The following is a 25,811-nucleotide window of genomic DNA, read 5'->3' on the forward strand; positions in this document are numbered from 1 at the left end:
GGCGGTCAGGCCGGTGAGTGCCGCCCGCGGTGCGCCGCCCGGGCTGGTGGGCCCTTCCATTTCCGCAGCGCCCAGGCCGGCGGGGGGCTCCCTCGGCGCGGCGCCTAGGCCGGCGGGCGTCTCCCTCGCCGCGCCGCCCAGTCCGACGCCTCCGTCCATGTCCATCTCGCCGGAAGAGCGCCGGCGGCGGTCGGCGGATCGGCGGAGGCGCAAGGTCGGGCGCAGCAGATGAGTAGCGGATGGGTCTGCTGTTCTATTTTCTTTTGACCGGAATCGAAGGGGTACTGTGTAACGGATGGCATGGTGGGTAAATAACTACGAACTTCGCGACGAGGTCTGTATTCAAGGTTTTTGGAGCACCCCTTGAGGTACTCCAAAAAAACGTGGATCTACCCCCCTGCTCCACGTTTTTCGTGGAGCCGGATTTGCTGGAGCCGAACACGTTTGGATGCGATTTTTTTGGAGTTGGTGGAGTGGAGTGATTTTTGGTGAAGTGAAGTGAAGTGCTCCCAAACAGGCCCTTAGTTGGATATGGAGCCATCTCTATTTTCTAGCTTTATTCAAAATTTTATTTATTATTATCTATTATAGCACTTTTCTATCATTTGAGATCCAACTTCACATAGAGCCTAACTAGTCAAACTAGAATGAAATTGACTTTCTTCCGAACTTATATAATCTTGGTTATAAAAGAAGAACAAGTTTAACTAGAACAATTTTAAAATGAGCCACCAAGCTAGGGAGCCTTTTTTGTCTGCCATAAATGGGACCAACATTTGCACAAAAAAAAAAGTGAATAGCACTACGAAGCAAGAAACGTGATTAACAAAAAGGAGGAGAGAGGGTCCTATGGATCGAATATACACTTGAGGCTGTGATTTGAATGTAACATGAAGAACCACAAGATATGCGTTAAAACCTAAGATTACCTAAGGAAAGATACGAGTATATTGTGATTCGCTCAAATTTGAATTACAGATTTGTCGAGCAAACGATTTAAGGGTTTATTTACGTTTAATTTGACTTGTTTGGTCAAAATGATTATTAATGGATATATACTAAGTATACAAGAAGTAGTCTTCTATTGTAGAGGATATTTTGTATGGGAGTTGGGAGAGGACAAAATCGACGGTGGATCGACCCGCAAGCGGGCAGAAAGCTCACGTTCCACCGAAACACACACCACATTGGGGTTGGGCTCCGCCCACCCGGTCGGTCGGCAGCCGGCTGGTCCAGAACAACCAGATCGGCATCGCGCCCAACCCACTAGGCGAGCCACCGCCCACTAGCCTAGCCCATCCCATCCCATCCTGCCATTACTCTCTCTGCGACCGGGCCCCACGCTGCTTGGTCCCACTCGTCATCGTAACAGATAAAGCTATGATTAAAGCACGTGGCGGAGAGAAGGGGAAATTTTCCTCGACGGCAGGTGCCCGATTTATCTATCCCCGCGGCCGCCTCCGCCGCCTCACCCTCGCCCAGATCCAAATCCGAGCCCCGATCCGCGCGCGCCCATGAATTTCTTCAGCTCCGTCTTCTCCGCCCCCGCCGAGGAGGAGGAGGGCGAGGAGCAGCGGGAGGGGGAGCAGGAGGGCAAGCAGGAGCCGGCGGCCGAGCAGTCGGGCGGAGGGTGGATTTTCGGTGGGCTGATCGACACGCTCAAGGAGGAGATTGAGGAGCAGCGGAGGGTAAATGAGTCGGCCGCCGCCGCGGAGGAGGAGGAGGAGGTGCAGCATGGAGCCGAGGGGGCCAAGGAGGAGGCTGGCTCCGGCGGCGGGTGGATCTTCGGCGGACTGATCAAGACGCTCGCTGAGGAGATCGAGGCCCAGCGGAAGGAGCAGGAGGTCATTGTAGCAGCGGCCGCTGAGGAGGAGGGTAAGGAGCGCGAGCGGGGAGCTGAGGCTGATGCGACGGCGGACGAGGAGGGGGAGGGTTCTGGCGGCGGGTGGAGCTTCGGCGGCCTGATCAAGACGCTCGCGGAGGAGATTGAGGCTCAGCGGAACGAACAGGGCGCCGCTGCTGCTGTGGAGGAGGAGGAGGGAGAGCGAGGAGCCGATGCGGAAGTGGCGGCTGCGGAAGGGGAGGAGGGGGATGAGGCCGGGGAGGGTCCAGATGGCGGGTGGAGCTTCGGGGGCCTGGTGAAGACGTTCGCGTCGCGGTCGGAGACGGTGCTGGGAGGCTACCGCCGCGACCTCCAGGACCTCGGGTCGGGGCTCCGCCTCGAGACAGCCGCGCTCCGGGCCGCCGCCGCGCGAGCCGCCTCGGCGCTCCCCGGCGCGCTGGAGGCCGGCGCGTCTGCTGCCTCCGACAGGCTCGAGTCCGTGGGCCAGGCCGTCGACGACCTTGGTGCCGCCGCCGCCGGCCTCCTCTCGCATGCCAACGAGGCCCTCCGGTCCGCGGAAGGCGATGGTGAGGATGGTGACGGTGCCTCCCGCCCCTCGGATGCCTCCGCTTCAGGTGCTTCCTGGCGTGCCTCCCTGCCATCCAAGAAGTACACCAGGTTTGAGGCTCAGGTCTTGGCGCTGCGCGCTGATCCTGCCACGTTCACCGAGGAGCCAGAGGACTCCGAGGGCTTTGCCAGATGGAATAGCTCGTTCTCAATTGATGAGGTGAAGGAGCAGATAGAGGGAGTGCTCCGAGAAAGCCCTGGACTAGAGAGCTTTGTGGAGAGGCTTGTGCCGTCAGTTGTGGATTATGAGACATTCTGGTCTCGGTATTTCTTTGCGGTCGATAAGCTCAGGCAGGCAGAGGATGTCCGCACCAAACTCGTGAGCAGGGCCATGTCGAAGGAGGAGGATGAAGAACTCAGTTGGGATGTTGATGACGATGATGAAGATACAAATACCAGTGATCACAAAGAAGGCACAAACTCCATGGTAGATAAGAAAGAAGAGAAATCAGCAGATCCCTTTAACCATGAAACAGAGGGCAGTGGGAAACAAGAAGCGGCAGTTGGGACTGATTCGACAGAAGATAAGGAGGTAGCTTCGGCGGAAGCAAAGGATGGTAATGGTGAATCCAGTGTTGAAACATTGACACCAAAGTCGAGCAATGGTGTGGGACAGGAAGAGAAGGCTGAAGCTGGTGACTCATCTAAGGAGAGCGATTTTTCAGTGGTGTCTCAACCATCAGCACAGGAGGAAGATCTTAGCTGGGAGGAGATTGAGGATGTGGGCGATCAAGATGAGAAGAAAGGGGCCAGCCCACGGTCAAGCTCTACTAACAAAGTGGAGGATCTCCGAAAACGTCTTAATTCCGTTGAAGACGATGAGGACCTAAGTTGGGATATTGATGACTAGGAAGAAACCTCAGCATCCTGGATTTGAGTGGTCTGATGGCCAAACTGCCATAGTTTTGCCACTTCAAGCATGAGTTGGATCTGTATGGTGCCACAAAGATGGATACAGTTTATGGATGGATTGGCATACGATGTGTATATTGTGATGGCGGTGATTCAATTCGGTGGGGGCTGGATGTTTGATTTGGCCCCCTACATGAACTTCATAGAATGGTAGTTTTTTTTCTGTTAGTGCTGGTACTTTGCTTCCACTTAGTCCATTTGTTGCTAGTCCAATATGTACCACTTTTTTGTTTGAATATGACACATTCAGATCATTTACATAAGTGTACTCATAGATTCACATAGTGTAAACATTTGAATTGAGAAAATATTCATCCAGTGTGAATGTAGTTCATTAAGAATACTGTGGAGGTGGATACCTACTTTCTGTAAACAGAAGTAATCACCCTTGCAGTTCCTAGATTGTCATCGAGGTCCTTTTGGCTGTCTCTCAGCGTATAAGTGTTTGCGCTGATATGGTTCATTTCGATAAAATCTTTTTCATGTTAGAGCAACTCCAAGAGGACTCCAAAAAATTCTTCCCCAAAACTATATATTGTGGGTTCTTCCAAAAAAATTTCCTCCAAAAACATATCAATCCACAACAGATCGCTAATAACTCCTAATATTTTAAAACAGGTCACGTCATCGTATTGGGCCCATCGGAAGGGACGCGCGGGCGTGCGGGAATCAGGATTGGGGGAGGAATGCCAACGCTAAAATATACGCGGTGGTAGGCTGTTTTTTAGCGTTGCTAAAAAATTAGGGAAGGTTTGGGTGGACTGTTCGAGTTCGTTTTTTCTCCTTTTTTCCTAAAAAAAGTATTAAGGGTAAGATTAGTAGCCTCTTGGAGTTGCTCTTATATGGTTATCTACCTTCCGCTTTTTTATATAAGGTTACCTACCTTCCAGTTAATGCAGTAAAATTGTATTAGATTTTTTTCACAAACGAAAAAAGAAGAAGATTTTTGGAGCTGAGTTGTACGAGGGATTTGTATTTCCGTGCGGGAAGTCAGTATACGTAGTTTCTGTTATATTAATATGTGATTCATAAATCCTTATCAATGAAATAATCACCTCCTTGTGCTTGTTCGTTAAAAAGATGTGATTCGTGAAGAACTTTTCCATTGGCAGTCGACCGAGACCATCTAATCTTTGTTCATCTCCAGTTATGTTGCTGTTCTGTGGTTCCAGTTGATCAAACTCTGTAAAATTGCATTAGATTTTTGATAATGCTACAGTACGGATGTTCGAAATTTTAAAAAAATCGGACGCTCCGACATATGTTGCAATAGTTAAGCATCGATGTTGTAACTATTGTTTTTACATGTTTCACAATGGATGTTGGTATGAAACATAGTGTTTAGGTTGCGGCGGAAATTTTCTATCCTAGAATCAAACGATGTAGTTATTTTTATACATTATTTTTCATGTTACAAACAGTGACCGATGATGTTGTACTAGTTAATTTTTAATGTTTCGACGCTAACAGAGCCGTTGGAATTTAGAGTGAGTCGAACGAGTGATTTGCAGTTATTACATAGTATGTTCTCATGCAATTCAGAAGAGTACCTTTTCCACCGGCCAGTATTTTGGTAATCTCAGTTCGAGAGTCGACGAGCCCAACTCTGGAGCTAACAGTGTTCGGCACACCGTAATGTACTGAAGCCAGGAATCAAACAAAATCAAAGGCGGCTAGATTGACCTTTGGGTAAAGGAGGCTTATAGCTATGCATCCCTTGCTTTTCACTTTCCATTTTCTTCGCCCATTGATTTGGAATCTGCTGGCTGGGTTCTTGGCAGTTTTAGTCAGAGATTTAGCAAAACCAGCGGCCTCAATCTGAATTCGCTTCAAATACGATGCATGGATTTGGACTGCATAATCTCGTGGGGGGTTTGAGGGTTTCCTCTCTCTCTCTCTCTCTCTCTCTCTCTCTCTCTCTCTCATCACTGCCGCTGACCTCGCCGCCGGCGACGCGAGACAACAAGGCGGGTCTGCACCTGCCGATCATCTTCCCTCGTCGAGAGGTATCTCCCTCCTCCCCTTTCCTTGTACCGATTTTTCTTTTTCTCCATTGATCGCCCCCTCCTCCGGGTTCACGCTTCTTTGACGCTCGGAAGAGAGAAAAAAAATGGTCGATATGTGTTGGTCTGCATACCTTACAGAATTCCTCTCCCGTTGGTAGATTCACCGCTGTTTGGATCGCAAGGGGCAGGATGGAGGAGGCCAGACTAGCGTTCGCGCAGGACAGCCCGCCGCTGGCCATCATCGCTGCTGCCAAGATTGCCGGTGTTTCCCTGACTATTGATCCTAGCCTTGCTCCAGGTTCAGTGCCCACGCTATATCTCGGTTCTGGGTAAGTGATCGCAATTGATTGCAGCTTTTCTCTATGATGAACTGCTGTCTTTTTTTTTCTAGAATACGCAGGAGAGCTGCGCATCATTCAATTAAGAGGAAGGTAAATACGAAGTTTGTACAACGCGGGCCGTTAACCGGGCACTCGCACACAGTAGTGGAAATAAGCAGAGATTACATTTGTTAAAAGGGGGCGTCTAGTAGCAGAATTTAAGACATAAAAGTCGCAGCGCTAGCTTCCAACCAGGAGGCTTCCATGTTTCGGGCACCACTTTGAGTCCAAAGCGACGCTTCATCAACAATGAGCGGCAAGAGTTGTTGCGGTGTTCTAGCAATGTTAGTTGCAAAGGCTCAGCCATTCCTCTCTTTCCATAACCTCCAGCAGAATCTAGGCCTTTAGCTTTAACGTTGGTCATATTAGCATGGATAGATAGCCACCAATTGATCAAGTTGGAATTCGGGGTGAGGTTCGGTAGCTGGTTGTTAGTTCTTTGCCCAACCTGAAGCCACACCTGACGGGAGTTGGCCGCGAGGCAAATGAAGAACTTAACTTTCAAGGGTGCCCAAGCGCGCCACACGGTCCTGAAGATCGGCGAGATAGTGGAGCCACGGAAGAACATATGGTATGCCGATCGGGCGGAGTATGTCCCACAGGCTTCCCAGCGCCAGGAGATGATATCCTCGATGCCGGCCTGCAAATGGACGGTGGCAACCGTATGCCAAAGCTGGACATACTGCCTAATGCCGCTGACTGTAGCTCGTCCGACAATGTCACGAATCCACACCTTGTTTGTCAGGGCAACCGCTACGGTTCTGGTTCTTCTTGTTTTGGGTTTGACCATAGCACAAAGGTCTGGCACGAGGAAGCACGGTGAGGAGTCCTCCAGCCAGTTGTCCTCCTAGAAAAGAGCTGCGTTACCATCCCCTAGTTGAACCAGGATCGATGCTTGGAAGATACTTCGAAGGTTCTTGTCCCTGTCATAATCAGTGCTTAATTGGATCCACGGGCGCTGCGTATCCGTTCTTTTTAGCCACATCCAGCGAAGCCGAAGAGCTTGAGAGGAGAGTTTGAGGTCTGGAATCCCCAGGCCCCCAAACCTACACGGCCTGCACGCAGTTGGCCAGGAGATGGCACAGTGCCCCCCCCCCCAGCTTTGTTCTTCCCTGCCCAAAGGAAACCCTTTCTGCTCTTGTCGATCTCTCGCAGCACCCAGTCTGGGACGTCAAGCACAATAAGTGTATGTGTGCAAACCGAGGACATCACTGATTTGATGACCGTTAGCCTCCCAGCTTTGTTCATGAGGTGTGCCTTCCAACTCGGGATCTTGCTAGCAACTTTATCAATAAGGGGTTGGAAGTGGGATTTCTTCAGGCGCCCAACCGTCAAAGGCAAGCCAAGGTACTGGATGGGGAAGGTAGCAATCTGTGCGGGGAGAATGTCCCGGATTCTGGAAATCTGCTCATCAGTACAGTAGATTGGCGCCAACTGGCTTTTGTGGATGTTTGTCCGGAGACCAGAGACTTGGCCAAAGAAGTCAAGCACAGTCTTGATCGTGATGACGTCTTGGACGCGCGGCGCCGCGAAGATGACAACATCATCGGCATACAGTGAGCATTGGTGGTGTATGCCACAGTTAGCTGGGGGGGGAGCACCCCCTGCTGGGCAGCCGCGGCCAGTAGGCGGTGGAGTACCTCCATAACAAGGATGAACAACATAGGAGAAAGGGGGTCTCCTTGCCGTAATCCTCTAGCGTTCCGGATAGATCTTCCAGGGGTTCCATTGAGGAGGACCCGAGTTGAGGCTGTGGACACGAGGATCGCTATCCACTCCCGCCATTTACCCCCAAAGCCGCTCGCCTGGAGCACGTGTAAAAGGAATGGCCAGGAGACAGTATCGAAGGCTTTTGATATGTCTAATTTGATGAGCAGGCTGGGCTTCCGTTTCCTATGCAGAGTCTTTGCCGCGAGTTCAACGAACTTGAAGTTATCTGCTGTCTTTTTTTAATTTCCTTTTTATGTTTAATGCGAACACTATCTTCATCGTCAGTGTGCTGTGCTTTAGATTGCAACAATGGTTTTACTTGAATGGGATGCCATGTTGAATGCATAAGATGGCTTAGAAACACTACGATTCGTTGACATACTTTGGTTTTGAAGAGTAATTGTGATTGTTGGAAGCCCTGAGATAAGGGTTTCTTAGATTTCATCCAGGGATATGGCAGAGCAGCTTTGAGTATTCTTATTTTTTGCATCTCATCTTAATAGTCGCAGTTCTGGAATTATTTTTATGTAAATAATGTCTGTTGGAAATTAATGCTCTCAATTGGAGCAAATTCTTTTTTGGTGAAACAATTGCCGTACTGTTCTTATTGTTGATTATCCTTTTGGCAGTATTGTTTTTTGGGGTTTATCTCTCAGTCAGGTTTTCATGATTCTGTGCAGGGACTTCATCCATGGAATCAACACAATCCTTCGTTACATTGCTCGTGTTACAACTGTTCCCAGCTTCTATGGTCAGGATGCTATTCAGGCAGCAGATGTACGTTTTGGTCAATTGTCTGCCTTTCTGCCATAAAAGTTGCCCATCCACGTTTTTGATGATTTGCTTTTTATTCTAAGTTATTATTTTTATTCATCTGTAGGTTGATCAATGGCTTGAATATGCCCCAGTTATCCTTTCAGGATCTGAATTTGAAGCTGCTTGCTCATTTCTAGATGGATTCTTGGCATCTCGGACCTTTTTGGTTGGCTATTGTCTTTCAATTGCTGACATGGTAGTATGGTCAAATATTGCAGGTGATCTTCTTGCTTTTTTAATCAATCGGTAACACTGTAACTTTGATTTTCTAAAATGTGTATTGCTTAATTTGGAAGCTATGGCACTCTTCTTTAGGATCTGGCCAACGATGGGAAAGTCTGAGGAGGTCTAAGAAATATCAAAACCTTACTCGCTGGTTCAACAGCATAGCTGTAGACTATGCTGGTAAGCTAGATGAAGTAGTAGCAGCTTATGTTGGAAAGAGAGGTATTGGAAAATCTCCTGCACCCTGCCTGAAAGAAAAGGTGCAAGATTTGAAGTTGAACACCTCAATTCCTGAAATAGATCTACCGGGTGCAAAAGTCGGGGAGGTTTGTGTTCGTTTTGCCCCGGAGCCTAGCGGGTATCTCCACATTGGTCATGCGAAGGCTGGGCTGTTGAATAAGTACTTTGCAGAGAGATGCAATGGCCATCTAATAGTTCGCTTCGATGACACCAATCCTTCCAAAGAAAACAATGAATTTGTAGAGAACATCATGGAAGATATTGATACAATGGGAATCAAATATGACAGAGTTACATACACATCAGATTATTTTCCAAAGCTAATGGAAATGGTTGAAAGTCTGATTAAGCAGGGTAAGGCATATGTTGATGACACACCAAGGGAGCAAATGCGAGCTGAGAGGATGGCTGGCGTGGAATCAAAATGTAGAAACAATACTGTTGAAGAAAATCTGTCATTGTGGAGAGAGATGGTTAACGGAACTGAAATTGGTATGCAGTGCTATGTACGGGGTAAGCTTGACATGCTGGACCCTAACAAGTCACTCCGGGATCCTGTCTATTACCGCTGCAACACTGTCCCTCATCATCGTGTTGGTTCAAAATATAAGGTCTACCCAACGTATGATTTTGCTTGCCCGTTTGTTGATGCATTGGAAGGGGTGACTCATGCCCTTCGCTCAAGTGAATACCATGATCGTAATGCACAGTACTATCGTATACTTCAAGATATGGGTTTGCGAAGGGTAGAGATCTTTGAGTTCAGCAGGTTGAATATGGTTTACACCCTTCTCAGCAAGCGCAAGCTTCTCGGGTTTGTACAAAACAAGAAGGTAGATGGCTGGACTGATCCACGCTTCCCTACTATACAAGGCATTGTACGTCGTGGCTTGAAGATTGAAGCATTGACACAATTTATACTCGAGCAGGTAATCATGTAATGAGCTAATGTTTATGACCTATAACTATATGAATGTTGTGTTCTTAACTTTTGTTTTTTTCTCTTTCTCAAAGGGTGCATCAAAGAATCTAAATCTGATGGAGTGGGATAAACTTTGGACAATCAATAAGAAGATAATTGATCCTGTGTGTGCAAGGCATACTGCTGTGCTGAAAGACCAGCGTGTGCTCTTGACTCTTACCATTGGTCCAGAGGAACCATTTGTTCGAATCTTACCAAGGCATAAGAAATATGAGGGTGCTGGAAACAAGGCTACAACCTTCACAAATAGAATTTGGTTAGAGTATGCTGATGCATCAGTCATGAGCACCGGCCAGGAAGTCACTTTGATGGATTGGGGAAACGCCATCCTTAAAGAAATCAAGACCGAGAATGGAATAATTACTCAACTGGTCGGTGAACTCCAACTCGAGGGGTCAGTGAAGTCGACCAAGTTGAAGCTGACGTGGTTGCCCGATATTGAAAACCTTGTATCGCTATCTTTGGTTGAATTTGACTACCTAATTACAAAGAAAAAGGTACGATACAAAAGACCACATTCCTTAGACAAGTTATATCTATCTCTTACCTGCATCATAGCTGATTATTTTGTTCGTTGGAGAACAAGTCCCAGTACCAAACTTATCTCTCCTCGGCAGTTACTTTTTGGGGGAAGTTGGCAATCTACTCAAATGCTATTATGTATTTGTTGTGAAACACGAGATAGTTTGTTCTTCTTTTACCTTATTTACACATGGAATGGAGTTTCTTTGGATGAATAATGTTGTTCTTTAATCCATATATGTTGTCTTATTCCATGGTTAAGTAGCTTCTACTTGCATCTTAAATCCTTCTGTCTGGCATCTTGGAAGCTGGAAGAAAATGAGGAAATCAGCACCGCCAATCTCAATCCTTGCACGCGACGAGAAATTTCAGCTCTTGGGGACCCGAACATGCAGAATTTAAAACAAGGAGAGATCATACAGCTTGAAAGAAAAGGGTACTACCGCTGCGACGTTCCATTTATTCGGCCGGCTAAACCTATTGTCCTTTTCTCGATACCAGATGGCCGGCAACAGTCGGTGGCAAACAAGTAGCTTTCCATGGTTCTCTGGGGCGCATGAATTGCAAGTTGAATAGTTCAGTTATGGTATGTTGTGTTTATGGACAATGTTTGTGTGAAATTTGTGATCAACAGCTTTTATAGTCAAACCTAAAAGTCACAATGTAAGGGTGCGTTTGGCAGAGCTCCTGGAGCTGAATCTAGCAGGAGCTCTGCTAAATAATTTTTCAAAGAGAAGTGATTCTCTGCTAATCCTGTGAAGTGATTCTCTGAAATAAACTAAGAGGCTACGAGCTGAAAAAAGTAGCTTCTCCTGATTCTGTGAAGTGATTCTCCATCCTGATTTTAAGAGTTTATCTTAGGGTCTGTTTACAAACTGTTTAACTTCATTTTTCACATTTGTCTGCCTTGCTGATAGGATCTGTGAATTGGAATGGATGTTTGAGATGGAAATTTTGCTAGATCTTTTACATATCCATGGCAAATGCTCCTAATCTGGCCTCATGTGAAAATGGAGCTCTAAAAGAATTGCATTTGACAACTGTATGGTAAGAAACAGTAACAGAGGAGTACAAATTTCAGAGGTGCAAATTGCCAATGCTATCATATTTTCACATGGATAGTGTGATGTCATGTACATTTTACAAAATCAGAATAATCCAGATCAAGCAAACTCGTATTCTATTAGTTCATTCATAAAAGCTGCCATACATCGAATTTAATATCATAAACATGAGAAGCACATGAAAAACACCAAAAATAACAAAGAACGAGGTCCTGAGCCAGCATAGCTCAGCTCTCGTAACTGCTACATTTATATGGAACCAAAACAATGAGAAAGGGCCATTGAAGCGTAAATATCACTTCTTCAGACTGCCCTCAAGTCTTTCTATAGCAGCGCCCACACGGCTCTGATTTCCTTTTCCCTCTGCCAAATCAGACGATGGTTTCGAGTTTGCAATCTCAAGATTGGCCTTTTCTGCCAGCTTCAACTGTATCCAGCCTGCAGACGAATGCGCAAGGCAGATGAATGAGCAAAATTGTTGGCTAATTAGTAACAGATTTTGCTGCATAGAAGCAATGTACACCATATTAGTCAGAGATTCAAGCGGCCCTACAAGGACTAAGTTTGTGCAACTGGCTCTCGTACTGCATGCACTTCCAACATTATACATCGCTTCCAATTCATGAACATTCTAGCATCTTCTATAATGCAGAAACGGGTTGATTGGTGCAAGATAAAAAGGGTATCGGTCTGTTGGAAGATGGACACAAATGTTTACATATTGGGAAAGTAGTGCCTAATTTCCACACTAGTAGGCTAAGGCGCTAAGCTGCAGAACTGAAATCAGAACATCAGATACTAAGGTTGCCTATCACATAATTACCTTTTAGCTAGCAGATCAGAATGGTCTTTAAGCACATTAAGGGTTTTCGTAAATGTGGACCAAGGCAGTTGCCAAGGATGCTAATGCAATCATTACGAATCAAATACAAGGATGCTTGCAGGGTTTAATGCATTCTATACTGTCATGGACTATTAGAGTTTAGGACATCTATGAATATTCCATTATCAGACCAGTAATTAAGGAAGTAAGCAAAAAAAAAGGTACAGAGTGCAGAGACTTGAGTTCATCATGAGATAAAACTACCAAGGGGAAAGCAGATTCCAGCACCAAGAGCAGATCCAACCAATACATTCCTTGCACGCCACATCACTGAACCTGGCACTGAAGATGCACAAATATCAGTATCACTGATCTCAGTATACAAAGCACTATCCTAAGTTGCCACTGATTATTTGCATGGTAGAGTGAGGTAAATACAAACAACACAATTAGATGATTCAATTTCCAAATAAAATGTGTGCAATAGCAATAAATTTCAAAATATATTTGCAGTCTCTGGTTACAGTTGCAAAATTATCATAAAAGGCATCATCAAAGATATAAAGGATCACTAGCATAACACAGCAACCGATTTTATTGAACTTCTTACTCGGCCCAACTAATACTGACATATAAAAATTGAACTGTCACCATAGACATGAAATAAATTAGAACTATATTGAAACGTGCACTCGAAGCTAGGCATTAGATAGCCATATATGGTCTCCAGAGGAAGGAGCATTATATATGAAGACAAATGAAATAGACTGAGGATTTGACATGAGGCCTACATCAGGAACCTGTTAATAATAAATAAACAACACTATGAGACAGGATTAAATACCAATAAGTTCTATGCCATGCTCATTCATTCAAGTTTTTCTATGTAATTTATAACACCTTTTGAGTTTTTGACATATTTCATAAGATTACACAAATCATACAGTGTTAAATCTGAAGTTCTGAACTGTGGGCAAAGTGTCTTTATGTGACTAAAATTCTCAGTCTGATTATACTATATGTCGATATGGTCCAAGACTGAATATGGTAAGAGGCGTACAAATAAGCCCAAAAGCAGCTGCGGTAGCAGAGCCAGCTCCAGCAATATTGAAGACATCATGAACCCCACGAGTATCAATAAGAAGATTCTGTATGCCAAAGAAAGTTGCAGTAAACATCCCAAGACGAGCACCACCAACTAGTGAGCCTTTGGCAACCCGGATGAACCTTTTCTCCATCGCGTCTCTCATCAATCTATACTGTTCACGCTTGTCCGGGGTGCTTCCCATCTTCAGCATCACCTCTGCATCCTTGCTCTGTGAAAACATATGATACATACATTGTTGTCATTTGTCAGAGAAGGTATTTTTCCCGTGAAGCATGCTCAAAATTCTGGGAAGAAACAATGCATAGGAATATTTTTCCGGCTTAAGCCTTAAAGTAGAGATAGAATTAAGTGTTATATTGAATCTATTAAAATTCTGGAACTACTTAACTGTTGGCAACACCTAATTTCCATACAATTAGATCCTATATATGTAGATTTATTCAGGTCAAACCAACTATGAAACAGGAGAATGGCCCTGGTATGATGTAGGAACAGTGATGGAGCCAACCGGCGGCAATGCCCTTTAGTCATCTCTTTCTAGCTCTCAAAGCCAAGTCTAATGCATGAGAGAAGATGCTGCAGCTCAAGAACAACTCTCTGCCATGCTTTTTTTTTCCTCTTGACTTTGTCTTTTAGCTATATTCCCTGTCTATTCAGTATTAATTGGCTCATCAGTTGAACGTATCTTAACTTTGCCTCAACAAGCCCTTTCTGGCGTAAAACTTTTGTTAACATGGGACTTCCCAACAGAAGATCAATCCTAATCAATTGCTTGAAAATCTACATTGAGAAGGAGATAATTATAGAATTTACAATTGATGCAAACAAAGATAATTTCAATGTGGAGAAACATTGGCTAGTATGTATTAAGCAGACACCATATAATGTAGTTTACTCTTACACACATGTTGTGTTTTGCGCAACAGTTGACTTATAACAACATGGTGCAGCAGGATAAAACGAATGTGATGCAAAAATGAGCATCGAAGAACAGCAACATGCTTCCATTTTATCATCTCATTAATCGCGAGCCACTTACGACAGAGGCGGAGGCCTCCTTGCTCCCGCCGTAGAGTAGCCCCGCGAAGACCCCCACAAGGGTCGCCGTGCCCCAGTTCACCGTCCCCACCGCCGAAGGCTTCGAGGTCGAGCCGCCCGCCACCTCCCCCTCCGCCTTGGCCCCCTGGATCATCCATCCCCAGTCAAACACGCCAGAAGGGAAGATAAAACCGAATAAATTAGGCGTCCACGAGCATAAGAACCAGAAGAGAGAGGAAGCGTCGCGAACCGCAGGGGCGGGAGAAGCCGGAGGGGGAGCAGGCGGCGGCGGCGCAGGCTCGACGGGAGGAGACGCCGAGGCGGGCATAGCAATCGGACGCGAGGTGGCGCCCGCTGCGCAGGGTGGAGGCGCTGTAGAACACGAAGGTAAGAGTTGAATTTAGGGACGCACGGATGTTAGGAAACTGGCGGCCGCGGCAGCGGAGCGTCGCGGCGGCGAGATCGCCGGTGGGCGGCGGAGGCAACAGGACGGGAGGAAGTGGAGAAGGAGAAATGGGGAGAAAGGGGACGGAGTGTGAGGGTTTAGCCCGTGGGCTGGGTTCGGCCCATGAGTGCTGTCTGCCTACAGGCTTCTGTAGTTCAGGAGGGTCCAGTCCGTTCCACCAAATGAAGAAGAGTATACGGGCGGTCTATTTATGTATTGGGCCGCAAACTGCGCACTTCCTCACAAAAAATGGCACCGCAAAAATGTGGATACATCAATTCCGCAAGGTAACAAGAAGGCACATGAGTCAAAACTTTCTTGCCACCCGATGAGCATCAACTTATCAGAAATGCTTCTTTGTAGTTTAGAATAAAGTATTTTCAATAAACTTACAAAAAATTATCTTCATTTAATTTTTAGATGGTTATGTGGTGTAGGGGATTTTTGGCCAATTGCCAACCACAAGGACTATGGCGGTGTCGTACATACATCTATGAGCCCACCAGAAAGTTTAAGCAGTCCTAAATATGAGGCTAAACACCAAGACGTATCTGACATGGAGACCATGGTGCAGGACGGTGTAGTCTACATGGAAAGACAGTATTAGTCGAGGATTAGAAAAATACTCGTAGTAATAAGAGTAGAACTCCTCTACTCGTATTCGACTAGTGTTCTTCTAACCAACCAACTTGTAACCCTACCCCAGGCAATATAAGGTGAGGCAGGGACCCCCTCCAAAGCAATTCAATCCAACCAACACACAGGCCGTAGGGTATTACGCAATCTAGCGGTCCGAACCTGTTTAAATCATGTGTCTGCATTTACCTTCGAGTTCCTAATCTCAGGCACCCCCTCGGTAGGTTGCCGGGTTTAAACACCGACAAGCAGGGCAGTGGATGACATAAGAAAGTACTCCCTCCGAATATAGGTTGTTTTGAATTTTGTAAATGCATATATTTTGCTATTTATCTAGATATAATATATATATATATATATCTATGTATACAGTAATAAAAATTATGTATTTAGAAAAGTTGAAATGACGTACAATTTGAAATGGAGTGACTAACGGAGAAGGAATAAGAAGAGTGGAAATAGGTGGAAATGGGAAGGGGAGGTGGTGAAATGACTTGCAAGTCCGCACCTATAGATTGTAAGGTAAGGTTGAGACTCATGCGGGCAAACGATCACGACACTATAGGGCTATATGCTTTTCCAATACAAAGCTACAACATATAAATTTATCCATTGTAGACTCCATCATTAGCTTCCTCCATATATTTCAAAATGTAACTTTACATTCCTAGGTCCTTCTAAAGTAAACCCGTCGAAAAGCACGGGTTTTTATTCCGTGTGACCGTAAAATGTGGGAAAAAATCCACACAAATAATCGAACTACTCTGTTATATACATTTTCATGGTACTTCTCGTACTTGTATAATGATATAATAAACTTATAAAAACACGCCTCTGCCTGGGGAAGAGTCGTGCATTGCTCGACACGTCAGCATCTTGGGAACGAAGGGTGTTCCAGAGCTGCTCCCAACAGCATGCCACCTCTTACACGGCCTCCTCGTCGTACCCTACGCAGACACAAGCTTCCAGAGATACAGTAGCTAGTACGTGTACAAACAAGCTCAGTGTTACCCGTACGTCAAGCTGGCATGCACACGTGTACAGGTCCTGTGTCCACGCAAGCATGGGAAATGGTGGTGCTAGTAGACTAGTAGTACGGTACGGTCAGCTTTCGCTTCTTGGCCTCGAGCGTCGCCGCCAGCAGCTGCTCGAACCTCTCCAGGAACGTCGCCCACTCCGCGAAGCTCAGGTCGCCGAACGACACGTGCTTCCGCCCGCCGGAGGAGGTCGTGCCCTCATCGACGCCGTCGGCGTCGGGTTGAGGGCATAGGAGGGAGGGCGGGCACGGCGGGAGGGCGGCGGAGTCGAGGGCGTGCTTGCAGAGCGCCTCGAGCGTGCTCAGCCCCTCGTCCTCCTGCGCCGTGAACTCGCGGGTCATCATGTCGCCGATGTCGGCGAGGCAGAGCCCCCCCGCCGCCGCGCGCTTCAGGAAGATGGTGCAGAGGGTGAGGATCCGGATGGCGGGCTCCTTGAGGGACGGCAGCTCGGCGCGGAGCGTCTCGGCGTCCATGAACGGGTCCAGCGACGCCACGTACGCCAGCTCGTCGTCGGAGAAGGGCAGCGAGGACTGCGGCCAGTGCAGCCACTCGAAGTAAGGGTCGTCGAGCTGCTCCGGAAGGCAGAGGCCGTGGTCGATCGGCACGAGGTCTAGCGGCGGCGGCGGCGTGGGCGCGCCGCCGCCGCGGGCGCGCTGCCTGGTCGGCGGGTTCTTGACGAGGATGTTGCCCGCGTGGCGGTCGATGTTGAGGAGGCGGACGTCGAGGATGCCGACGCGGTGCACGGACGCCACCGAGAATCGCGACGGGCCCAGCTCGCCGGCGTCGTACTCGTGCGCCACGAAGCGCTGGATCGACGCCATGGTCGTCGGCATCGCGGGGCGCGAGATCTTGATCAGCGCCGTCGGCTCCACGCTGGCGAAGCCATCGTGATCGAGGAGGAAGGCGGCGACCTCCCGCAGCACGGCCTTGCTCTCGTACCCGCCGTTCCCCGGCGACCCCGCAGTTGTCGCAGTGTCCTCCAGCGGCTTGATGACGGCGACGTGCTCGCCGGCGCGGCTGCCGGTGAGCAGCAGCGCCCCGCCGAGGCCGCTCTGCGCGGGGACGAGCCGCGTCCCGGAAGCGATGGCGGCCGCGGCCTCCGCGATGAGCTCGCGCACGCCGCGGGCGTGGCGGCCCACCACGATCTCCACGCGCGGCACCGGCACCTTGCTCTCGGATCGCTCCGCGTGCTCGGCGCCGGCGGGCGCGACGGTGGTGAAGCACGGGGAGGACTGGCTCCGGCGCCGCGGGGACAGGCCGGTGTGGCCCGCTCCGGCGGCGGCGTCGCCGCTGTGCTCCCGGTGCTCCCTGTCCAGCAGCGGGCTGTCGAGCAGCGCGACGGAGTGGAGGCGGCAGTGCCGGCCCCGCACGTCGGGGGGCTTGAGGTCGTGGAAGTGGCCGACCGCGATCGCCATCCTGGCTAACGAGCGGTGGTTGCCTCCGGCGCCAGTGCCGGCCGGTGGCGCCGGGAAGTAGCCGGTGGCACGGCGGCTAGCTGCCTCGCGTTTTGGACGCATGCATACAAGGCCACTCAATTAGATCACAATCCACAACAGCAACAAGATCGTACTAAGTAGACATGCATACCTTCGTTTGTGTTTTGGGCTTGTTAGAAGTTAGAACAGCATGTCAGTCGAGAGGTACCTAGCTACATCCAGAGAGATCAGTCAGTAGCAGCCGTCGCAGCAGCTGAGCGACGACGGCGACGGTGGCGGCGGCGGAAGCAGCACGGCGGCGACGGCAGGGGCAGGCTCAGGCATGGATCGAGCATCGGCGTCGGCGGCGTGCAACGCAGGACTTCAATCGTGGAGTGTTCTTGAACCGATCGAGCAGAGATGAAGGCAGGGAGTGATTGAAGGGCGCGCGCAAGCTCTCCTCCCACCGGCGGCCGGCCGGCCGGCCTCCGCCCACCGCCTGCCCGGCCGACCCTCCTTTTGTGTTATTTTTTTTTCTAGTTTAGCTATGGACGAGTCAATAATGTGGCTGTGATCTTCTCCGTCCCGCGTCCTTCTAATCTCTTCTTCCCCTTCCCTCCGCGCGCGCGGCTGGGAGGAAGGAAAGGAAGGAGAAGAGGGAAGAAGATCGGAGTAGCAGCAGCGACGACTGTCTATTTTTGCAACCCGGGGCCCTCCCCGGTGTAGATATAGATCGGGCGGCGGTGGCCTCGGTCGCCGCTCCAGTGGCGAGGCTAAATTTGGCCACGCCCGAGAGCCGCGCTGCTGCTGGTCCATTGCTCGCGAGGAAGGCCGTGCATGTGGCGAGCCGAGCTTTGTGGGAGACGAGAGGCTAGCTGAATTTGCTCAGGCGATTCACATGAAGGAACCAGTTGTCAGTTGATACTGAATTCTTATCGCTGAAGAAATGAATGTGCTTCAGTCTTCGCGTGCAATTCGTGGGCTGACGATGACTGAGTGGGAGGCCCAGAGTGCGTGGCCATCAACCCATTTGCAGCCCACAAGGATAGTAAACAGCCCAACAACATACTAGCATTTTTCTATTTCAATTTATTTCACCACCATTTTTCGATTTCTATTTCAATGTATATCACCACCACTTTTTTGAGTGGGTCACAAGGGTTTCTCATGTACTATGGTTTCAAATTCATCTGAAAATCTTTATGACTATTATTTTAAAAATGTTTCCTAGGACCTATTGAAGATTTTCTACATATGCAACACTCTAAAATACATGGTGCAATATGTAAAGACATATCCCCTTTACTTACAAAATATTGTGCTTATCTAAGATCGTATATTTAAAGATGGCTAGTTAGCTCTTCATAAATGTAACGTGTTTCAAAACAAAAGAAAGTATTTAGCATTTATATAATGTCCATTGGAACATCATATTGAACATGTTGAAGTGAAATATGTTAGCCTCATAATTTCCATAGCACATTCATTCGCACTGTAGGCACAGTGTGGACCGCTGTAAACATTATTCTAGGTACCCAATGCCTGGTGGAATCAAAGTCTCATGGCAAGTGCAATATCACTAAGAGACCAAGTTGTGATGTGTATTGGTCTTCAATGATAAAGCTGTGCTGGAGGAATGTGTCTCTTGTCTCATGATGTGTATGTGCATGGATGCAACATGATGACTAATGGTGGAATGGTGAGAAGGGCAAGCAAATACTGGGTATGACAAATCATGTGTTGGTAAAGGGAAGTAGAGGTTTGGCATCGAAGGACGATGCAATGTTTGTCCAAGGTTCCTCTCCTACTAGATATCAAGTTCCTCTTTTTGGTGATTTTTGGCGCTTATTTTATTTTTAGTTCTTCCATCATGGCAGAGATTTGGCATGGATTGACTTGATGGGTTTGGTGCGAGGACATCCCTTGGGTGATCTCGGATCACGCCCCCTCATGAGTGCACCGAAGTTACGAATTTCATCTAAATTTGCACCTTTCATAGGTTTCCTTTAAACCCGTGAAATTTGTTGTAAAATCATGATATTTTTAAGGACATCTTACAGAAAAAGACTCACCATGTATTGTTGACCTACGATTAAATTCTTGTAGGTTTTACAGATCATTCGGCTGAATTCCGAGTTGTTTCTATTTTGTTTGAGTCATTTTTATGTTGTCTAGAATTTTCAAACAAATGGGCCAAGATTTTTTCCCCCCAAATGTGTGAAGCTCCGAATTTCTAAACCGATTATAACATCTGAACTTTTTATCCTAAAATATTTGATATGCTTCTTCGCCTTTTACGCCCCCGCTCCTTCTGCTTCCATTTAGTGCTTCATATATTTATTAGCTCCATTCCTAGATTCGATAAATCCGCTATGTGAGCTTTGGTAAATAACTGGAAAAAAAGGCTTATGGATCTGATTCTTTTTACAAGAATTTTAAGGCTCACAATCACCCCCTCTGATCACCTCCAATCATAAGTGGGTTATATACATCACCCAAGAATCTAGATACTTGCCATAATTTTGTCCATGAAGCTGCACGGCAGTGGTGCCATAGAATTTACCTTTCCCTAGCTCGCTGGTGATCGCTTTGTCACGTCGCAAACGGGGCACGATTCCGAATCCAGTTAACTGTAATCTTCCCAAGATGTACGCCGAAAAGATCCGAAATCTTTGGTTGGAGCAACTTGCGAAGAGAGCTTTCACGTCAAGGTCACCTCGCGTCCTCGCCTGGAATGCCGCTGGCACGGAGGCCGGGCAAGCAGAGACCGTCCCCGACTGGTCGCGATTCGCAACAGTGTCGAGTGCCGAAGAAGTGTCGCGCACTCGAAGGCAGGCGTGGCATGCAGCGGCCGCCGCGACCCCGCGGACAGGACGCGGGCTGGCCGGCGTAAACGCGCCCCATGTGCCCGCCGAGAGCGACGGCGCCAACCGATGAACGGCTGCGGGTTCACGGCACGCACGCTCACGCGGTCACGCAAGCGCGGTCGCGGAAGTGGCTCACAACCTGGCGAGAGCGACCGGCCCGAAGAGGAACGGGAAGCGCTCGTGCCTATCTGACGCCTAGCTAGACCTCCTGTAGCATCAGATTAAGAGGGCTTCGATCTGTTAGCTAATGTGGGTGATGGGGACATCCTAAGCAAAAGAGCTGCCGAATCAAGCCGTTGTTAACTCAGATTTACGTGTGGGTGCGTGATGGGGACGTCCTGAACCAATAACTGCCGAACCCGCCCGTTTTGTTATTATCAGAAGAAAAAAAAACTGAAAAAGCACAGCTCGTTAATAGCTTGCGTGAGCAGGACAAGGTAGCTGTTAGCCCAGTTTTCAGGGGCTCAGGACCTTGGGCACAACCGCACGAAGGCCCCTCGTAGGCTCTCCTGCGTGCGAGCTGGCCAGTGGCCACACCTGTTTCTAATCCTAACATGGCTATACATAGGTTTACGATCAATCGCTAGCATAGCATGGCGTCTAACGGACACGGCTTGGATCCCACTTTACCGACCCAATGCGACATTGACCACGACTGAAGTGGACATACCATTAACTGAATCGATAAGCTTACTAATTAACAAGGGCTTGACCGGGACATCCATGAAGAAGCCGTTGAACTGCTAAAATCAGACCTCTGCATGCCCACTGAACAAAATCCGAAGATGGTTTCGAGTTTGGCCAGGCAAGAACCTTCCTAAGACGTGGACAGGACCAGCTCTTAATGAACACCCGCCCAGCAGTTCGTAGCCTCACCATTTTTCGCTAAGCAGTGCTGATGAGCTAGGAGTTAGTCACTGCCACTAATCGCCGAGCTTAACTAATGGCCTAAACTGGCAGGACAAGACCGCTCTTTATCTTATCTCGAAACCCCGTGGCGCTAGTGACCTGACCGGGAGATCCAACACCGGAACATGGGGTGCTGGGTGCATGCGCACGCTGGCCACTCCCCGCTCGCCAGCGGCCGCCGCCGCCCTGCCTGCCTCATGCTCTGCCCTGCCCCGGCCGCGGTCACGGGCGCGCGCTACGCTAGCTGCCCGTCGGCATCCGGCAACATGGCCTCCACAGGCCGTGGCGCTGGCGCGGCGCCTGATTGATCCGAACGCGGAGAACGGGGCCTACCGCCCGGCGAGGCGGCGAGCCATACAAAAATGGGCCGTGGGGCGGTGGTGGGATCGTTCGTGGGGCACGGCCATCTCGAGCTGTCGGCGGTCGGCCACGGCCGGTCCAGCCACCGCCGCAAGCTCGCGACCCGAGAAAATGTGCGCGGGGAGGACGGGGAATCTCTCTTCTCTTCTCTCAAGGCGCTGTGCCGATGTCCTCTGCGCGCATCTCCGCGCGAAAGGACAAGCTCAGAGTCTTTGGGGTCTCCTGCCGCGAACTCTTTTTCGCTTTTGTCGAGGCGTATCTCTGGGCCGGCCGTAGAAAACTCGTGGGGAATGTCGTAGCTCGTCGTAGAGTATAGCAGTGTCTCATTCGTGAGACTCACGCGCCGGATTCCAATGCCTTTTCCTTTTTGGAAGCGCAGCTGAAGGCTTGAGTCTTACGCACTGGCGCAAGATGTTTCATGTGAAAAAGTTGTTGTGACAGCGCAGCACTAGCTCTCCCTGAGGCCTGAGCTGAACCCGACGAGCTCGTAGAGTCACAGTTGAGTGAACGGTCATGCCGCATTTTGAGCGTGGTGCCTTGATTAGGTTTAGCCGAGAGTGGTGCGCCAGTGACGGGCAGTGTGATTTGTGAATGTCTGCATTGGATAAGCCCTGACCGGACGTCTTCGTCCACTCTATCCAATTCGACAAACCTGAAGCCCCTGTTCATTCTGCTAGCGTACGTAGACGTAGCATTCAAACACCACCCACGCGCGCGAGAAGTTATCCAGTGGAGATATTTTACATCTTGCGAGGCCGGGTCATTCGTCTGTCGTGCCGAAGTGGGGTTCGATTGTGGTGGGATTGATTAGGATGGGTCGGGGGATTAGCGGTGGGATCAGCACCGGAATGGTGGTGCACCAATGCGTAAAATCCCCAAGAACGATCACTAGCGGATCAGTGGTCACGGGTCACGGACAATTAAATCTTGAAATCGTATACAGTATGTTGCTGATTCTTGCGTGCACTCGGTTACAATCGATCGCCATTACCTTCGCTGAAAACGAGCAGAGGAACCGGCGAAATGTTCTTTGCTTTGCTTAGATGTAGCGGCGGCTGCAGTGCCAAGACCACGAGCGAGCGATCTTAACAAACCAACAGATCTTGGGCGGATCGACCTGATCAATCACCGGCGCGGAGCGGAATATATTGACCCGCGCCGTCGCCGATCGTTGTAATGAGAGGAGGAAGGGGAAGAAGGCAGCCAAGAGAGAAATCAAAAGGAATCATGGAGAGAAAAGAGAGAAGAAGCTGGGTCGCCGGCGAGCGATCAGGAGCTGTTGACCTGGCGGCACTGCTTCCTGATCTGGCCGTTGGTGCCGGTGAGCACCTCGACGCGGCCCATCTTCTTCATGGACATGGAGAAGGCGGCGTAGAACTTGATGGGGTTGGTGAGGTCCTGCACCATCTGCGCCGCGGCGGCGTTCTGCGTCAGCGCCGCGTCGGAGGCCAGCGTGCCCTGCTTGTTGAGCACGTTGGTGTAGTAGCTGCTGTCGAACTTGACCGCCGTGCGGCCGTCGAGGTTGACGGTGCCCGACGCCGACGAGGACGGGCACGAGTTCATGAGCGTCTTGGCGTAGGCCGAGTCGAGGAGAGGGTCGACGTTGGTGGCGTTCCCGTTGTACAGCCGGGGCGTGACGCTGGAGCAGCTGGCGACGCCGATGGTGTGGGCGCCGGAGAGCGCGATGAGGTCGGTGAGGTTGAGCCCGCGTGCGGCGAAGCTCTGGAGGAGGCCGTTGAAGCCGGCGAACGGGGACGGGAGTGCGCCCGTGTTGGACGCCAGCGACACGGTGCCGTCGCGGCGGCCCGTCTCGACCTGCCAGAGGGAAGACTTGAACTGGTAGGAGACGGCGTCGCGGGCCGCGAGCGCGACGATGTCGGCGCAGGAGACGACGCCCGGGCAGGCCTGCTCCAGCTGGGTCTTGATGGCGTCGATCACCTCGTAGCCGCCCACGGACAGGTTCGGCCCCGCCGTCTTCTCGCTCTGCGCGTTGTCCAGCAGGATCGACGCGTCGCACCCCTGCACGCACACGAGCACACACGTGAGATGAGAAGCCGGCGGTCACTGGTCAGTCACGAGAGCTAGAGCTAGCTCATTGACGGCGACAGCGTTACAGCATGGCGATTGGCGAGCGACGACAGCGACAAGACGCGGCACGCACGCCTGCTTCGGGCATCGCCCGTCAGCTGGAGTTGAATGGCCTGATGGGGTTTGAAAATGTGGCGGGCGGGATGGCGGGCAAGGGTCCAAGGCGACCGCCGTACGGGGCGCGGCAGCGTTGATAGCTGTCGCGGGGCAGGGGAATCCGGATGGGCAGGCAGGTGAGAGCAGGGCTCCCTCCGGCTGGGCGCGCATGTGAGCGGCGGGGGGGCCGGGGGGAAGAAGATGACAAGATTCGCTTTGCCCCTCCGCGCTCTTGTGCGTGAAAAAATTCCGGCTTTGCGTGCGTCGCCAACCGGGGGGGAAGGAGGGGGTGCCGTAATGCTTACGTATACAGCGGGCACAGCCACGGAACACGAGGAGAAGAGAGACGAGGCGAGGGAAAGGGTGGGGAGGCGAGTTGAATACTTCTACTCTGAGGTGCTACCTGCTTGTCCTCGGTAAAACTGACAAAAGGGTGGTGGTGGCGCTCACGGCTCATGCACTCTGCTGAAAGCCAAAAGAGAGCGAGAGGGGGGAAAAAAAACTACTGGCAACTGGAAAGGGGCAGGCAGGATGTAAAAATCTGCCGCCAGGATCTGGATATGCTACACTGCACACTCTGCATCTGTATGCGCCATGTATGCAAAAGTTCCTATGGTGTTTGGCCGTCCGGCGCTGGATCAGTGAATCCGCATGGCTCCAGAGTCTGACCAGGCCAGACTGCAAGAGAGACACTAGCTGGTGGCTGGTGGTGCGGATCAATGCGGTTAGAGATGCGCTATTCCTGGAGGAGGAGGAGGAAGAAGCCGAGCAGGCAGGAGCTTCCGGAGAGAGTGGGGGAATGGCCGGGCGGACGCCGTGCCGACAGAGTAAGTGCAAAGGTGAATCGACCCGAAACCGTGCGATGGGTTGGGCGGTTGGTGATAGGGAGTGGAGAGGACAGAGGCGCGGAAGGGAGGGAGAGGGGAGGGGACGGACCTTGACGAAGCAGTCGTGGAAGTGGAGGCGGAGGAGGCGGGCGGGGAGGGCCGGGTTGGCGGCGACCTGCGCCCAGGTGACGCTGCGGACGATGGAGTCCACGTTGGGGCAGCTCTTCTGGTAGAAGTTGTAGGCCAGCCCGGGGTTCGACTCCAGCAGCCCCGCCCTGGCGGAGCTCACTAAATGGCCCAGGACCACCGCGGCCACCCACCACCACGCCGTCGCGGCGCCACCACCACCACCGCCTCGCCACCGCGCCGCCCCTGCTGCTGCTGCGACCTGCTGCCTCCTCATCTCTCTACCTATCTTCTTAAACGGACTGAGCCTCTGCTGCAGAGCGACAGTGATCTTGAAGGAGGGTGGGAGAGAGAGAGGGAGGAGGGGACGGGCTCGGCCGGTTCGCGAGTGTTTGGCGATGACAGTGTGTCATTAAGGGACGGCTCGGGGCCTGCCATTTATAGCCGTGGCAGTTCGTCCACTCCACCCGGGGGTTGTGCGCGTCCCGGCAGCTTTGCGCGAAAGCAAAGTGATGCCAAGCAAATGGCTCACTAGCACAGCCAAGACAGCCAGCCAGGACAGTGATGTGGCGGGTCTCGCGAGCTGTGCCTCGCCTTGACGCACCCACAGCTTTGCGTGCTTTGTTTATGGTTCTGGTTGGAAGAGCGCCATGATTTGTCCGTATCAGGCACAAAAGCACGACTGCAAAAGGGGGGGGGGGGGGGGGGGGGGGGGGGGTTGTAACTCGCT

At 50.3% G+C, this 25,811-nt stretch overlaps 5 protein-coding genes across 6 annotated transcripts; 2 read left to right on the top strand and 3 right to left on the bottom strand.

Annotated features, from left to right (window-relative positions):
* Nucleotides 1-1,405: 1,405 nt before the first annotated feature.
* On the top strand, nucleotides 1,406-3,679 carry LOC117858253 (uncharacterized). The gene has a single exon (XM_034741289.2). The coding sequence runs from the start codon at nucleotides 1,515-1,517 to the stop codon at nucleotides 3,297-3,299; it is 1,785 nt and encodes a 594-aa protein (XP_034597180.1). The 5' UTR covers nucleotides 1,406-1,514; the 3' UTR covers nucleotides 3,300-3,679.
* A 1,377-nt stretch (nucleotides 3,680-5,056) lies between these two features.
* Nucleotides 5,057-11,067, top strand: LOC117858864 (glutamate--tRNA ligase, cytoplasmic). Of its 2 annotated transcripts, XM_034742007.2 has the most exons (7): nucleotides 5,063-5,367; nucleotides 5,526-5,696; nucleotides 8,138-8,234; nucleotides 8,338-8,491; nucleotides 8,589-9,667; nucleotides 9,753-10,217; nucleotides 10,551-11,067. In XM_034742007.2, exons 2-7 carry the CDS (start codon nucleotides 5,557-5,559, stop codon nucleotides 10,773-10,775), a joined length of 2,160 nt encoding a protein of 719 aa, XP_034597898.1. In that variant the 5' UTR covers nucleotides 5,063-5,367; nucleotides 5,526-5,556; the 3' UTR covers nucleotides 10,776-11,067. The 2 variants fall into 2 exon arrangements, with proteins under 2 accessions (XP_072150260.1, XP_034597898.1); XM_072294159.1 differs by having other exon boundaries at nucleotides 5,057-5,367; nucleotides 9,753-10,692.
* Nucleotides 11,068-11,317: 250 nt separating this feature from the next.
* LOC117858865 (uncharacterized) lies at nucleotides 11,318-14,802 on the bottom strand. The gene is made up of 5 exons (XM_034742008.2): nucleotides 14,526-14,802; nucleotides 14,277-14,420; nucleotides 13,190-13,445; nucleotides 12,394-12,471; nucleotides 11,318-11,744 (listed from the first exon to the last, which is right to left on the bottom strand). The coding sequence occupies exons 1-5, from the start codon at nucleotides 14,601-14,603 to the stop codon at nucleotides 11,602-11,604; spliced, it is 699 nt and encodes a 232-aa protein (XP_034597899.1). The 5' UTR covers nucleotides 14,604-14,802; the 3' UTR covers nucleotides 11,318-11,601.
* A 1,517-nt stretch (nucleotides 14,803-16,319) lies between these two features.
* LOC117854593 (phosphatidylinositol 4-kinase gamma 1) lies at nucleotides 16,320-22,721 on the bottom strand. Its single transcript, XM_072294116.1, has one exon. It carries the CDS (start codon nucleotides 17,908-17,910, stop codon nucleotides 16,444-16,446), a length of 1,467 nt encoding a protein of 488 aa, XP_072150217.1. The 5' UTR covers nucleotides 17,911-22,721; the 3' UTR covers nucleotides 16,320-16,443.
* A 138-nt stretch (nucleotides 22,722-22,859) lies between these two features.
* On the bottom strand, nucleotides 22,860-25,511 carry LOC117858260 (peroxidase A2). The gene is made up of 2 exons (XM_034741299.2): nucleotides 25,065-25,511; nucleotides 22,860-23,963 (listed from the first exon to the last, which is right to left on the bottom strand). Exons 1-2 carry the CDS (start codon nucleotides 25,356-25,358, stop codon nucleotides 23,214-23,216), a joined length of 1,044 nt encoding a protein of 347 aa, XP_034597190.1. The 5' UTR covers nucleotides 25,359-25,511; the 3' UTR covers nucleotides 22,860-23,213.
* Between the last annotated feature and the right edge of the window lie 300 nt (nucleotides 25,512-25,811).

This window comes from Setaria viridis, chromosome 5, assembly GCF_005286985.2.
Source record: "Setaria viridis chromosome 5, Setaria_viridis_v4.0, whole genome shotgun sequence".
NCBI classification, from domain to species: Eukaryota; Viridiplantae; Streptophyta; class Magnoliopsida; order Poales; family Poaceae; genus Setaria; species Setaria viridis.